Consider the following 15,842-nt stretch of genomic DNA (forward strand, 5'->3'; position numbering starts at 1 on the left):
CTTTTCCCCAGAAACAACAAATTTTCTAATTCTTACATAATGCTAGCTAAATGTAAGCCTATAGAAAATAATTTTCCAGGATAGCAGATCTTTTAAACTGCCTATGTTGGTGGAATATAACAATCTATTCAAAACTCAACTCATTTGTTGTGTTTAAGATATATCTTGTAATTGAAGGCCAATACTTTCAGCCACAATAGATGTCTGTGTATATATTGCAGACTTTCTCATAGAGAGAGTAACTTTGTTCCCAATAGAAACTCTTTTTGAATATGAAAAAAATCCTAACTTTGACACCTACTGACCTTATTTTCTAAACGTTAAAATTGACAGCAAAACCCTACTGCTGATTTCTATAATCCTGTAATATCTTTGCCCACTTCAGCTTTCTCAATTGCAAAGCTGTTCCAGATGGGACCATGAAATTTTTGCAGCAAGTTCTACAGCACATAATTTTGTTCAATATAGTTATTATGCCACACACAGCTGTATACTGCCACATAAATGAGCACATGTGCAATAGGATTCTTGTATTGTAAGTTTTATAAAAATAAAATTGAGATTAAACAGCCATACACAATAATTTATTTGAAACATCAACATGTGAGTTGCTCTAGGGTTACACAAATGGTGCTATTCCTTTTCCAAGAAAAAACGTTTGTCATTTAATATTCAGTAATAACACAAATGTTTTCCCCAGAATTATAATCTAAATTAGGTGCTTTAAAATACATCAATATATCATTAACTTCTTACTTTAACACATTAGATCTATAGAATAATCAATTCTCCCTAACAATGATGAGAGAACCTAATCAGTCTCTAAATTTACTTTTAATTAGCATCATCTTCATTAATTGGTGAAGCTGATAGCAAAATATTACAGTGCATTGCTCTTTTATATGTAAAATGTAATATGTTGTTTGGTCCCATGTCTTTATAAAAGAACCTTACTCGTTTTTCTGCAATCCCTTAGTAACTATTTTTAGATGTGTTGCTGAATAATATTCTCCAGGAAACTGTATGAGTCTATATTAAGGATGCTCTATTCAAATTAATTTTCAGGCAACAATTTGGTCTTTATTTCCTCTGCATATTTGTGAATGTCCTGAGAAATATTTTTCTCTCTCCTTTATCCTCTTCTCAATCAAATTTTTGGATAAATCAAAGGAAATGTTGTGTAATCAACAAATAGCCAAGAAGGATGAACCTGCCATTTATTAAGTAAGTGTTTGTTGTTAACTATGCTGTTTTCACACACTTATTATTTTTTCACAAGAATTTTGTTCACAGGCAACATTTCCATTGTCATGATGAGGAGGGAAAACAAAAACCAAAAGACTAACAAAACACCTGGGTCTCTAATTAGTTAACTGGATCTCAAGAAGTGACTTTCCAAAGGTAACCCCATTAATATTCATAGCCAGGTAGGGTTATAGATGTTACAGGTCACAGTGAGAGTTCAGGTTCTCTGATCCCCAAGTCCAAGGCTCTTTCTGCTACATCACATATTCTAATGGTGTACCACCCTCTATCCAGGTACCTTTGCTGTAAAGGAAAGCTATGAACACATTAATAACAGATTCTCCAGTGCAATGAAGACCAACAATTGGTTTCATCAAGACCAATTCCTGACATTTAACTATAGACTTATTGTTTTGTTTCCAATGACAGCTTCCTTTCCAATTACATGTTTTCAAAAGTACCCTTTTGGCTTAACCTTTCTTTCATATATCTTTTCTCATTTAATGACACCCCTCTCCACTTTCTACAATAAAAATTTTAGCTGTTGCTGATTATTCCATCTTCCTTATCCGCAAATCCCATCGATTCTTCAGTTCTGAGGGTTCTGCTCTGAAAATACACTTCTAAGACAGCTGTCTTCAAATATTAGTATGCCTCAAATTTACCTGAGGACTTGTTAAAACATGGTTGCTGGATCACATCCTCCAAGTTTCTGATTCAATAGTTCTGGGATAGTCCCCAGATAATTGGCATTTGGGGCCAGGTGATGTCAATGCTTTGGTTCTGAGAACCAGATTTTGAGAAGCTCCATTCCAGGAGATCTCACCACTTTTTGCCCTCAGATATTGCATTATATTTTCATCCACATCTTAGTCACACAACTTCAAAAAAATACCAACTGGGTATTTCAGTCATTATCCTTCCTACCTCCATTCCTCAATGTATCCTGTACCATTTTAATAAGTACAAACAAAACTCTGATAGTTATCTAACAACTCATGAATCTCTTTAATGATATTCCATAGAAATCAAGATGAGCACCTTGACATTATGGTTTTTAGCTACCATGATCTACTGTTGGTTCTGGCTGTTTCTCTTGCACAAAGTTTCACCTTAATCTTAGTCTGACCAACTCTTCTCTCTTATTTAATAAAGGAGCACATGTGCAATAGACTTCTTGTAATATAAGTTTTATAAAACTAAAAGTCTATTTCAAACTCATATCCTTTGTGAAATATGCCCAGGCTTCCCCTGGCAGAGTTTGTAACTTCCACTTTGATTTCCTGTTTTGCTTAGTAATAGCTCCATTGAATTGCTCATTACATTAAATTAATTATCACTTGGTTCTGTTAGAGGCTTATTTCTATTTGCCTGAGCCTCCACAAAAAAAAAAAAAGTCAACAACTCTGGATATTAAATACTTTATGATTATTTCCTTCTCCCATCCCCCAATAAAAATAAAGAGAAAAACAGATCATTTGTTTGGCCTGATGACTTTCCTTTATTAAGTGTTCTTTAAAAATGTCTTGATTACAAATATATCCTTCAGCATATATTATCACCTCCAACATGCTATGCTAATACCGAACCGTACTAAGGAAAGAGTTCAACATATCTGCATGATTTTAGAAAAAACAACTTGTGTAGGCATGTGTCTCTGAGACACATGTGTCTAAATCAATACATAATTATTTCTGTGTAATTTAAATCACCATCCTTAAATATATTCAGAAATTGCCTTGATTAGCACCTCATGATATGGCCTGTTCTTATCCTCAGTTTTAAGGATTCTACTTGCTGCATGGAAATTTAAAATTTGCTATCATACACATTTACATTTTCTAAATTATATAGTCATAGGCTAAATTCTAAAACTATTATAACACATCTTCAATATTCAAAGCATTTTAAATTCTAACAAAGACATCAGCCAACTGGGGGTTGAAATTACCATGGACTAATTTTTATAGCGTTTTCCTTTCGTGCAATATCACGTTATTATTTTTTTATCACATGTTATTATTATTTCTTCTATACCTTCTAATATAACCACTTACAGAATAAAAAAGAATGTCATAAATTACAGAATTATAAATAAATTGATTTTGTCTTCCTCAACCATTTTATTATATCTCTCTTTAGCTGGTAAATTTTCCCTTAAAAATCACCTATGTGGAAATAACACAAAGCTTTCAGAGCTAGTACACTGATGTAAACAAAACAAGACAGAAAAGAAGGAAGACATCCAGCTTGTATCTAAATCACCATATTTAGAGTTCACTGATGTTAGCAGTTATATCTCTTGGCAATTAGTATCCAATTTAGCTTTGTCCAATAAATAGAGTAAATGGACAGTTTTCCTAAGTCTAGTTAAATCATCATTGCAATGCAGAGTATAATATGTTAAAAGATGGGTTTTGCCCCATAGATTATTACCTTTGAATAAGTCTTTGAGTCATTTTTCTGCAGAAGAAAAAGATGCCGTGGCCAAATTCTGACTCCTAAGCACTGTTCGCATCAATTGTCTTATAATTAAATCTAGTGGTTCCCCAGTATTATAAAACCAATGGTGAGAACTGTCTAATCGACTATATGATAAAAATAAAACTATATTTTCCCAGTGTCTGACAAGGTAAAAAGAAGTTACCAAATGTCTGCCACATTTCTTCAGTTTCTGAAGGAACATAGTTTTTAACTAAAGTAGCACGTTCCAAGATCATCTCCAAAGGTCTGGGCAGGTGTGCTAAATTAACAAAGTCTCTCGGAGGGGAAGAAAAGTTGTTTTCCACTTTCCTGTATTTGGCTTTGCCTCAAAGCTCTTTCTTCTTCATGAGCGGCCTACTGATTTGATCCATGCTGAAAAATGTGCACATGCACTGGAATCACTATCCTTTCTTTATGGTACTTGCTGTGCCAGTTATTAGTCTACCTGATGAACATTGCGAACAGTTCCAAACTCTGAGGGGTTTTGCCCTAATTAGAATGACCACCTTAAAATGGATAACTTTGTTTTTTCATTCAGCACATGTTGGCCTTTGTCTATGACTATTTGGGTGAGATAGCAATTGTTAGATGATAAATTAGTACCAAAAGGGAAACGAAGGAAAAAAAAATCTAAAGAACACTAACATTTTGTGAAAGGGAGAAGAAAAGATAGAGAGATAGAAACAAGAAACATGGATTTTTATATGTTTATTTATTTAATTCAGTGTGAATATAAATATATGTATAAACATTGAAGAGGCACAATAATGGCCACTAAAGATGTATGTGTCCTGATCCCAGGAACCTGTGAATACATTAGGTTACATCTCCATGTGTAACGGATTCAAAGTGGCTGATCACCTGACTCCGACATGGGGAGATTATCCTGGATAATCCTGGTGGACTCAATGTAATAAAAGGGTCTTGCATGAGAAGAGGGAAGCAGGGAGGGAGCCCTGGAGAGATTCAGTGTTAGAAGAATCTGGCCCAATATTGTTTTGAAGACAGAAAAATGGGGCCACAAACAAAGGAATGTGGGAGGGCAGCCTTCAAAACCTGAAAAAATCAAGAAAAGGGATTCTCTGCTAGAATCTCCAAAAGGAATGCAGCCTTACTGACACCTTGATTTAGTCCAGTGGGATAGACTTTGGGCTTCTGAACTTCAACTGTAAGATAATAAATGTATTGTTTCAGCCGCTAAGTTTGCGGTAATGCGTAGGGCGGAAATAGAAAATAAACATACCTTTCCTCATTCATCTTTAAATTGCAGTTTTCCTCTTGTGTATAAACTGTCTGCATCAATGCTGACCAATAGAAAAAATATAATGCAAATAACACATAAGAACCATAAACATAATTTAAAAGGTTCTTTAAGACATTTCAAAACAGTTTAGAACATTAATTCTAATCATATCTTTTGTTCGACTTAATATGTTCAAAATTTTTTTTTTTTTTAAGTGGGACAGGAGAATCACAAGGAATCAGGTGTTCAGAGGAATGTCTTGAGTAGAGGTGAGGAATTAGGATGTTGAAAAGTACAAAAAGGAGAGAAGGAGAGGAAGAAAGAGGAAGAAAAAGAGGGAGTTTCTGCTTACTCCATTTGGACTCCAATTTTTGTGCTACAAAATCAAAGTAAAATAAATTTGCTTGTTTTCTTCTACTTCTGAATGGCTGCTAATTCAGATCGAAGCATAGGCACAACGAAGCTCTCACGGGTCATGGCGTCAGTTCAGAGTATTGGGGTGAGAACACTGGTATTTCAGGGCACTCTCTCCAATGACTGGCTAAATTCTACAGCTTTCTATTTTTCATACTTTGAGATAATTTATGTAAAGGTAAAAATGCATAATTTATTCTTATTGAAATTTCATGAAGACATTTTACAAAGACAAAATACATAATTGTAGATTTTAAGAATCAATAATATTTATGAAGGTTTTTATTCCAGCCTAAGCAGTTAGTAGGATGCCCCCACACCCCCATTATACTTATTTTTCAAAATAAAAATAACTGTATTGATATTTTAAAATGCCTACTGGTGTTAAAGTCCTTTTCACTTCCAATGTTTATATTCTATTCAAGTAGTTACCAACCTAGCTTTCTTTTTTCCTTTCTGATCTCCAGATTTACACATTTTGGGGATGTCGTGAACTGTGAGTGCATACCCATACAGACACACTCTCTTTCCCAAACATTTGGATGGCATTGCAGGTTTTAAATAAAATTTATTATAATCTTCATATAATTTACAGTTGAATAGATGTTCCAACTCTATGGCTTTTTCAAGGATTATCACTATTTAGCAAAAAGAAAAAAAATCAAAATTAAAGGTGGTTCTCAAATCTCTTAAAGTATTTTTTATATAAAAATAATAAAAATAAAACTTCTACATTTTTTTTCTCTTGTCCTGGCTTTAGCTGACTTTTTCTTGTAAAGCAGTATTAAATATGACAATGCTGTTTTTTGACAATTACCTGATACTTATGTTAGGAATGGGTTTTCCCTACAATTAACAAAGTATCACATTTTATGAACCATCTTATTTATTATCATTATATGCTCATAGCATTTTGCTGCTTTGGTGGCTCCTTCTGTCTATGTTTTAACTCTGTCTTGATTACAGTTGCATTCAATGTAAGGAGCACAGCGACACCTTGGAAGGTAAAGCATCATGATCAGACTTGAAATTATCTGAACACCTTATTTCTACAATTTACTAGAATAGAAGAGCCATCCAAAGGCATATACTTTGGCTCCCCTAACATTACACACAGCACATGTGAGATGAAGGAAAGATCTATGGAAGTTCTGAGTGGCAGTTGGATCTCGGAGGGCTGTCAATAAACCAAGGGGACAACAGTCCTCCTGGGGCATTGACATCAGTAAGAGTAGTTGGGAGCAGGGAGTGAAGAGCTTGTTATCTGTATTTTAGCACTCATCTTTTTATTTTTTCTATCTCAGCTGGTAACATCAGCTCCTTCTCCTTTGGCTGACTCTTGTGATTTATAAGATGATTTACAAGGTCTATTCCCTAAGCTTGGCTACAGTAAAGAAATTAGCCCCATCTGAAAGGCAGTGGATACATGTCTTGACAATACCAAAAGTAAAAACTGGAAGCTCAAGGGGAATCACCATTACACATTACATTTATTTCTTCTTCTTTGGGACAATTCTTCAAACAACTGAAAATACTATCATTTCCCCCAAACAATAGAAGGTTGTTTTTATACTCAGGCACCTGTAAGATCATCCCATATCTTTGTGTGCCCAGAGGAGAAAGGAGTTCTGAAACCCAGTGGAACTGCTGGTATTCAGCTGGATTGGGAATTATTCATTGTGAGCCATCATAAAGAATAAATGTTCCTTTAGAGGACATTTTGCAGTCCTATGACCCTTATGCAACATTAAAAAGAAGACTGGCTGACATGCTGATATTTACTTAACAAACACTATGAGCCAAGCACAATGCTCCCTGCTTTATATTACTAGTTTATTTATCTTCATCACAATTCTACCATGTACAAAACATTATGATATCTGCTTTTTGGTAAGGAAACTGAGGCTTCAGAAGGCCTTAATAATAAGTCCAAGGTATTCACCTAGTCACAGAATTAGGACTTGATCATCCATCTGTTTGATTTCAAATACGTGGCTCTACTCACCACACGAAGGAAGTTTTAAGGACTGTTCCATGACCAGTAATTGCATGAAGTCTTTTCAAATATTTAGTAAAATTTCTCTAATAAAGAAAAATTGTGTGTATGTGTGTGTTTATATATATGTAAATACTGTTTATATACATTTAATACAAAATATACATTTTATATAAATCCTAATTTTAAGCAATATTTTAATTATTTTCAGTGAGATAGAAGGCTAAAAACACAGGAAGCCAAGAGAAATAATCTAGAATTATAAAAAGGAACACTGGACTTCCAAAAGAATCGTGACCAGTTTTATTCTTAGGTGTCAATTTCAAATACTAAATTAAAAACATTTAACCTTTGCCTTTTAAAGTTAAATGAGAACCCGAGGATCTAAATCTGCACTGTCTAATATGATAAGTACTAGCCAAATGTGGCTATTTAAATGTAAATTAAGATTAAATAAAATATTAAAAAATCAGTCTCTCAGTCTCAAGAGTGCTGATCTAAATGAAACTAAGGGCTAAGTGCTGATTTTATCAGGGATATTCCTCCTTAACTCTTCTCCTTATCTAGTCTCTGTCCTTCTCCCTCTTACAATGGTCCACTTTGGAGGAAGATGAACTGTTTGTCATTTTAACATTATCTTTCATAGGTTCCAGTGGGAAAGTTGTCCATTTAATTAAAAATGATGGCTGGCAAAACATAAACTGATCTTCTGACTTAGGGGTGGGGCATGAGGTTCGGCCAATCGGCCAATGACATAATTTAGCAGACATCATCTTAGGACTCACAACATTTCCATGGTGACTTGAGTGCTTCCAGATTATATTGGAAGATAAAGAGTTTTAAAAATAGATGGCTTTTTGAGAAACATAACATCTAGATGGAAAGAACTAGTGTATCGTGAAAAATAGATGAAGAAATTAACAAAGCAATGAGCATTTACATCTATAGAATCTCCTTTTTAAAGTGAGAAAATGGAATACCTCCCTTCCTTACTATAGCTGACCTCAATATTCTTTCATTACATATGTAAAGAATTACAGATAGTTATTTTATACTTACTACAAAAAGAGGAAGAATTATTATTCTTAACTATGCATAAATAACTTATAAAAAAGTTTGCATGATAAAAATGGGAGGTTGAGCAAGTTGGTAATTTGTTTTGTGATGCTATGAAGCAGAAGTGGGCTCATATTATGCTGTGCTTACTTTTAGCCCTTGAAAATAGTTTCAGTGAAAAGGCTCATATTGTTGACATCATTATTTTTAGTAGCATTAATTATTTTCAAAATCACAATAGTATTCCCCAACTCTAACAAGTCTGTCGGATTATATGAGTGGTTTGCCAAAGCCTTCTTAGTAGCTACTTAATTAGTGTTTACTCAAGATACATTCTTCTTAAACATTGCACTGTATGTAAAGAACACATATGCAAACCAAAGCGACTATTCTGAAAAAGAAAAAAGATTTTTGATGCACTGTACAGAAAGGCTATAAATTATTTCTTTTTTGATAACCCACAGAATATACAGGTGCTTATGGCAAAAACATAGTAAGTAGAATTCCGAAAGAGAATTCTCTATCACTAAAGTTGCTATCATGCTGAAAATATTTCGGTAGTGTATATAGTCTCTCTCTATACAGTGTGTGTTTATATGCATACAGTGCATGTGTGCATACATATATAGATAGATACATTGATACATATACATTGCTCTACTTCTTTGAGGCTATGATTGCATGCTTCTTTTTCTCTTTAGGCACCAAATTTTTAAATTTTATAAAGAAAAAATATAAAATAATGCCGAATGCTTGCTCTTATTTGACTACATTTTATAAAAATTATATTATATCATAAAGAGAATCTGCCAAATGGAACTCAATATTTATTAATGTGACATATTTTCTTTATTGTCCTTCAGTCTATTAACCTGTATCCATCAACATTCTAACCTGGTTCACATCTGTATTCTATTTCCAGGTACCATGTATATTATCAGGAACTCTTTGAAAAGTCAATAGCCTATGAATAATTTCTAATACATTTTTCTAGACAAGTTTGAGGTAAAACTTGATAATTTGATATATAAAGTAAGGACTAATTGATATTTCTCAATCTCCCTCCCTCTTTTCACTGAAATCCATATATTTTTTGGTGGAGAAACGTGTCAGATAATCAACCATATGTTGTAAATATACAACATAACCCCTATTCAATCATTAGCTACTCCTCTGTTTCATTTCTTTAGCTTGGTCATGACTCTCTGTTAGACCAGCAGGCTCCAAAAACATTGCTTAAAAGTAGGCAAAAGGAGAGATTAGAGCTCACAGAAGTTCTGTGGCTCTACTTTGTAACTACTGCCCATTCTTTTAGTACCTGCAGTTCCTTGGAATGGTGCGGCACCTGTAAAAGGTTAATGAGCATAGAGACTTTCAGGCATAATACAAATTACAGACACTACACAGACATTTCAAGAAACAGACAAGCAACATGCACGCTGCAGGCACACTACAGGTGGCAAATATTACTGCAGCTCCATCCCCAAGATATCTTACAGATTATATATTCACATGTATTAGTGAGATATATATACTTGGACAGTTACCATTGATAAGTACTGTTTAAAAAGAGAGAGAGAGAAAATAGTTTTTCAACAGGTTTTAGGTGTACCTATCTTAGCTTGTTTTGCAATCAGATATTTACACCTTTCTTGTGACAGATCATGAGAAATCTCTTCATCAAATAAATCCAATAATCTAAGAAACAAGTTTCTTAAAAAAAAAAAAAAAACTGTGCTTCACTTCTATCCAAAAAGTTTTACATTCACAATTCAGGGACTTTATCTTCACATAGAACATTTTTAATGCTAAAAATAAATTGTGATCTAAATCATTTTCAATAAACATTTTAAGTAGACTTGAAATCTCAGATCCGTTAAAAAGTAAGGTGAGGATTTTGGACGAACTCTCAATTAAAAAAAAAAAAGAAATCAAGCTGTCATTTTTTCTAAAAATCCTGAATGATTTGCCTTCACAGTTGCATTCATTGCTCTATGAGAATCATCAGGCATTAATGTACATGCATTAATACTACCATCATTGCAGAGGGCCTGCAGAGAAAGAGTTCTTCCACTCCCAGTTTCATTTTAAAAATAATCTCTTGTTATTTTGGTTACACTAAACACTAACACAGAAGTAATCAAATTAGCATTAGCAGTTCATGTTGCAAACTTCAATTTGTATTGCTACAACATCAAAGTAAAAATATTTGCATATCAAAAGTAAAAGAAGTGGGATTTAAATTAATTTAGTGTCTTAAAACTAACTAGGCCTTGATGGTAACTTAAATGATAAATAGTTCGCAAATATAAAATTGAATATATTTATATTCTTTTTCAACAATCCCAAGGCCTGTGTACTAAATGCTAATGAAATATGAATATTAGAAAAAAAATGGAATATGACAGTGCATATGGAAAATGTTGGGCTTCTCATAAACTGAGCACTCTGTTTAATTCAGACTATAGTGTTTATAACTATTTATAACTAATATGTAGGTGACACTTCTTTTTACTCATCTATAGACCATATTACAATACTTTGAGTCTAATTATTCTCAGTAATTCATTATATAGAAAAATGTAATGGAGTTGACATACTTGTAGGCAGAAACATGTCAAAATAATATGTTTTCTACCGTATGTATCCCTCATTTTTTATCATACGATATTATCGTGCAGGTTCTATTTGCCTACCACAATGTTTAATGTTTAATATTCCTTTCTCACCCGGTGATTCAGATGGCCAAATTGAATAAAACATACAATTTTGATAAGTGAGTATTTTTATGTAACTCCTGTCTGTGTGCTTTCTTGGGAATAGTATGTTTTCACAGATGCAAATCTGGCCTTTAAAATAATTTATATTCCTGCCTTAGCTCAGTCTAATCTTGACAGTAACCTGATGAGTGACCACCATTTGCAGTAAAATACCCTCCCTAGAAATTAAATATCCCCCAGTATACTTAAGGGGTTCTTTCCTCCTTGGCATACATTCCTAAATTGCCCTAATAAGAAAAGTATTTCTTAGGTTTCATTAGTATGACTATGCACTGATATTTTATTTTGTTGTTTCATATTCCAACTATTATTTAAAAATAAAAATATTCTTATGGTACTATTATGCCTCAAAATATTTCTAAAAGTATATAAAAAATAAATGTATGCAAATTTATTTTAATTCTATATAGGCAACCTAGAAAAAAGAAAACTGATTTTTTTTCAGAGATAATTTCTCACTGCGTTCCCCAGTCTGAACTAGAACTTCTAGATTCAAGCGGTCCTCCTGCCCCAACCACCAGAGAAGCTGAGAATATAGGTGAGAAAAAAATGCTATTTTCTAAGTCATCTTCACGATTTAGAATTATGTAAAATAATTCAAGAATTACTAATCGCAAAACTTCCCAGAGACACTATTAATAATATTCACCACGTTTTATAGCTATTAAATAAGGTTCATGGAGCCAACTTGACATCTGTACTTAGAAGCTTTTGAGGCAGTAGCTGGGTATCCTTACAAAAAAGACATACCAGGAATAGGTAAACAAGAGAAAAAAAAAAAAAGGTTTTTAAGTGAAAACCTGGTATAAAATAGGGATTGCTGGATTCTTACTTTTTTTTTTAAGCTTCTTACTTAGGTGATTTGTAAATTAATTACATGATACTTGGATTAAGTTTTGTATTTGTTGTTTGATTTTAAGAAAGATTTTAGAGTACTATAGAAGAATAATGTTCATTAGCTTTCTCATCGCAAAATCATAAAGGAATGGACTAGAAAAAGGGCGAATTTCTCCAATTTACAACCTACTGAGTACTGTAATTTCCATGTAGTTATAAAATGTCACAGTGTATTGTAGGCTGCTATGTCCAAAGATAAAGGTATTTTCTTTTCTTTTCTTTTCTTTTTTTCTGAGACAGAGTCTTGCTTTCTCGCTCTGTTACTAGGCTGGAGCACAGTGGGGATTCTTCTGCCTCAGCCTCCCGAGTAGCTAGGACTACAGGCACGTGCCACCACACCAGGCTAATTTTTGAATTTGTAATAGAGATGGGGTTTCACCGTGTTGATCAGGATGGTCTTGATCTCTTGACCTCGGCCTCTCCAAGTGCTGGGATTATAGGCGTGAGCCACTACGCCTGGCCAATAAAGAAATTCCCAAATGGATTCTGACTGATTACATTAAAGCAGTTTTAAATTTCAGATAAGATAACTTAAATTGTGAAAAGATCACTTTTGTCATTGTTCAACCATTTCTTCATAATGATATTATATGGTCATTAGGCTTTTCTTGGTGGGAGGAGGTGAAACCAGGATTAACTACACATCTCTCACTGCTTAGACTTTGCATATTTGCTACAATATCTATATAATAGTGAATCATCTTACGTTTTAATATAGAAATAGGTGGGGTTTTTTTGCTTGCTTGTTTGTTTTTTGCTTTTCTGCATGAAGAAGCATTTATAGCTACAAACCATCTTTATGGGAAATAATAATGCTATTCTCAGGAGAAAATAGACTAATTAAAAAAAAAGGCTAAAAATGACCTCTTGAGAAGAAAAGACAAATCTGAATATTAATGTAATTAGTAGTTATCATTTAGCAGGCAAGGAGATACCAACTGCAGGCCAAGAGAAACTGTAAGTTAGATGTCTCAGACTCAATGCTAGAAAGAAAATTTCAACTTTTAAGGAATTCCATATGTGGATTAATTTTTCTTGGTTTTAGAAAGAACTGAAAATACCCATATCATGTATTTTAGCTATTTCAGGTAAAAATTATCCTGCGTTTCAAGGTGATTCTTACAAAAGACTAAGCTTTGATTTAAAAAGGTCACAATAACTACGATATTCTTGGGGTAAAACATGTGTGTCTAAACTATTGTGGGTTTACAGGGTCAGGGGTAGCTAGTGCATCTATTTTGTTGTTGTTATTGTTGTTCTTTTAAATCTAAATAAACCAAAAGAGATAAAATTTGATGATAGGATAGTGGAATATTTAAGTTTGTTTAGCTCAAGGCCTTCCTTTTAGAGATTAAGTCTGCAGACCAAAATGAAAATGGTTTAGTCAGGACCATACATCCTTCTGCAAAGCAAGGACTAAAATTTCAAGAACTGGGAAATGTGCTTATTTCAAAGGTAAGATGAGTAAGCTGAAGGTAAATCAACTAAGCATTGTTGGGCATCTACTCTATGATAAGTACTATGTTACATGTTCATACAAATTTTTTTGATTCACCCTGACACAGTTCAGGAGGTAAGAAATTTTGCTGATTTTTCAAACTAGAATACTTCATGTCAGAAAGATTAGGTAAATTGTCCAAGGTCACAGAATCAGTAAGTTGATTGCATAGTCACCACTAAAACCCAAGCCATTCTCTTTCTGAAGCCAAATTCTTTCCATTTTACCAGATATTAAAATATCTGAACTCAAGGCCTCTTCTATAACTAACCTAGCCTGGAATAATATTGGTTGAAGAAATGAAGTTAATAATCTGTAATGCTGCCTGAAAAGGCATCAAAATATAAATCTAATAAATAATTGATAGATCTTCTGACTCAAAACAAAGACAAATGAAGTTTCTAAGCATGATGAAATATAAGAGCGGGACACAGTGGCTCAAGCCTGTAATCCCAGCACTTTGGGAGGGCAAGGTGGTGGATCACTTGAGGTCAGGAGTAGGAGACCAGCCTGGCCAACATGTTGAAACCTGTCTTTAGTAAGAATACAAAAATTAACTGGGTGTGGAGGTGGGCACCTGTAATCCCAGCTACTCAGGAGGCTGAGGCAAGAGAATCGCTTGAACCTGGGAGGCGGAGGCTGCAGTGAGCCTAGATCACGTCACTGCACTCCAGCCTGTGTGACAGAACAAGACTCTGTCTCAAACAACAACAGCAACGACAACAACAACAAAAAGATGAAATACAAACAGTGTACACATTTCCCCTTCTTTTTTTCTAATGGCATTACTAATCTAGTCTTTTTCCCCAGAAAACAAATGTCACTAAATCTTCAGGGACATTTCTTTTTACATATGTTTATGCTCATCTACGTCTGGCTTTCTTTCTCTATGATAAACGTTTTATTTAACCTGCCTTTGTCACATTCTACTGAAATTACCTTTGTTGCCCATGGCCATCTCTTCTGTATTTAACTTGGAAATTTCATTGTCATAGAAGTAGCAAACTGGCTGCCTTTAGAGGTGACTCACAAGGACACACTAATAAATTTTTGGAATTACATATTGGCAAACCATTTGCTCCCGGATATAATTCTGACCCTTAAGTTTTACTCTTTCTTTGGGGCACCAGTCATCTTACAGTAATGATCACAGAATCACAGTGTTTAGAGTTAATTGAAAAGAGCTATACTGTCAGTGAGTCCAACTTCCTTACGTTTATGTGTGAAGAAACTGAAGACCTGAGAAGTAAAATTGTCTGGGTGAAAACATTACCAAGGAACAGAAGATTCAAGATCAAATATAAGTTTCCTAATCCATTGCTCTTCCATATGTTCTCACAATAAGCATTGAACAAACACTGTGCTGACAAGGATTCCCAAATACTTAAGGATGAGAAATGAAGGCCAGGCCTTTCTCCAAGAATGTCACTTTGGAGTCTTTTCTGTTTCAGCAGTCTCTAGTTACAAGGCAAGATTTTATGTAAAAACTAACCCTTGCATATTAACCCCTCCCCAGGCTCATTTTTACCTCCCCAAAGAATAGCAAGGTAATTTTTTGAATTTTTCATATTTTTATTAATAAGTATGTTTGAATGTGGGATATGTTTTACTAATTTCCTTAATCCTGCAACTCTGTGAATATGAACACAGTTGTTTTCTTGAAAGCAATCAATCTCAGCACCAGAGATACCAATGTCAGGTCAGGAAGTGTCAGTAAAAAGGTCTGAGAATTTACTACAGAGAAATGTGGAATTCTTTCTGTTAAATTGACACAAAGCCTTTCTTCTACTTGGTGGTGTGGATCACTAAGCTAGTACCCTGTGAGTATCAACAGATTAATGGAAATATACTGTTACAATGCTATTATTAGTATTTATAACAGCTCTTTTGCTCTTGATAAATGAAGCCACATTAATTAGTTTCAGGATCTTATTCTCACTTTGGCATATCCACTAGCACTTCTGAACATGCAATTAAAATATCTCAAAATGTCACTTACGTTTCCATTTTACAAGAAATGCATACTGATTATAGGCACTTGATTTGTACTAAGCCACATACTTTTAGAAACAAAAATATGTTAACATTTTGGGGGTTAAGAAATCCCTCCAATACTATTTGAAATTAAGTTGGATGAAAAATAAAGCTGTACATGATCATGCAGATGTATAACTATGTTCTTTTTCTGAGTTTGAAATAGCTTTTGTCTTGGAAATTCCATAAGTTAAA

At 33.8% G+C, this 15,842-nt stretch overlaps 1 protein-coding gene across 14 annotated transcripts in view; it reads right to left on the reverse strand.

Annotated features, from left to right (window-relative positions):
- The window catches only part of PCDH7 (protocadherin 7), a 431,755-nt gene that overhangs the window by 148,412 nt on the left and 267,501 nt on the right, over positions 1-15,842 (reverse strand). For 2 of the 14 annotated variants that reach the window (XM_054253437.2, XM_035293916.3), the window contains one exon: positions 9,757-9,783. The exons of the other annotated variants lie outside the window; for them this stretch is intronic. In XM_054253437.2, coding sequence (XP_054109412.1) covers positions 9,757-9,783 — 27 coding nt within the window. The remainder of the gene's footprint in view (positions 1-9,756; positions 9,784-15,842) is intronic. 14 annotated transcript variants of the gene reach the window in all.

The sequence above is a fragment of the Callithrix jacchus genome, chromosome 3 (genome assembly GCF_049354715.1).
Source record: "Callithrix jacchus isolate 240 chromosome 3, calJac240_pri, whole genome shotgun sequence".
NCBI classification, from domain to species: domain Eukaryota; kingdom Metazoa; phylum Chordata; class Mammalia; order Primates; family Cebidae; genus Callithrix; species Callithrix jacchus.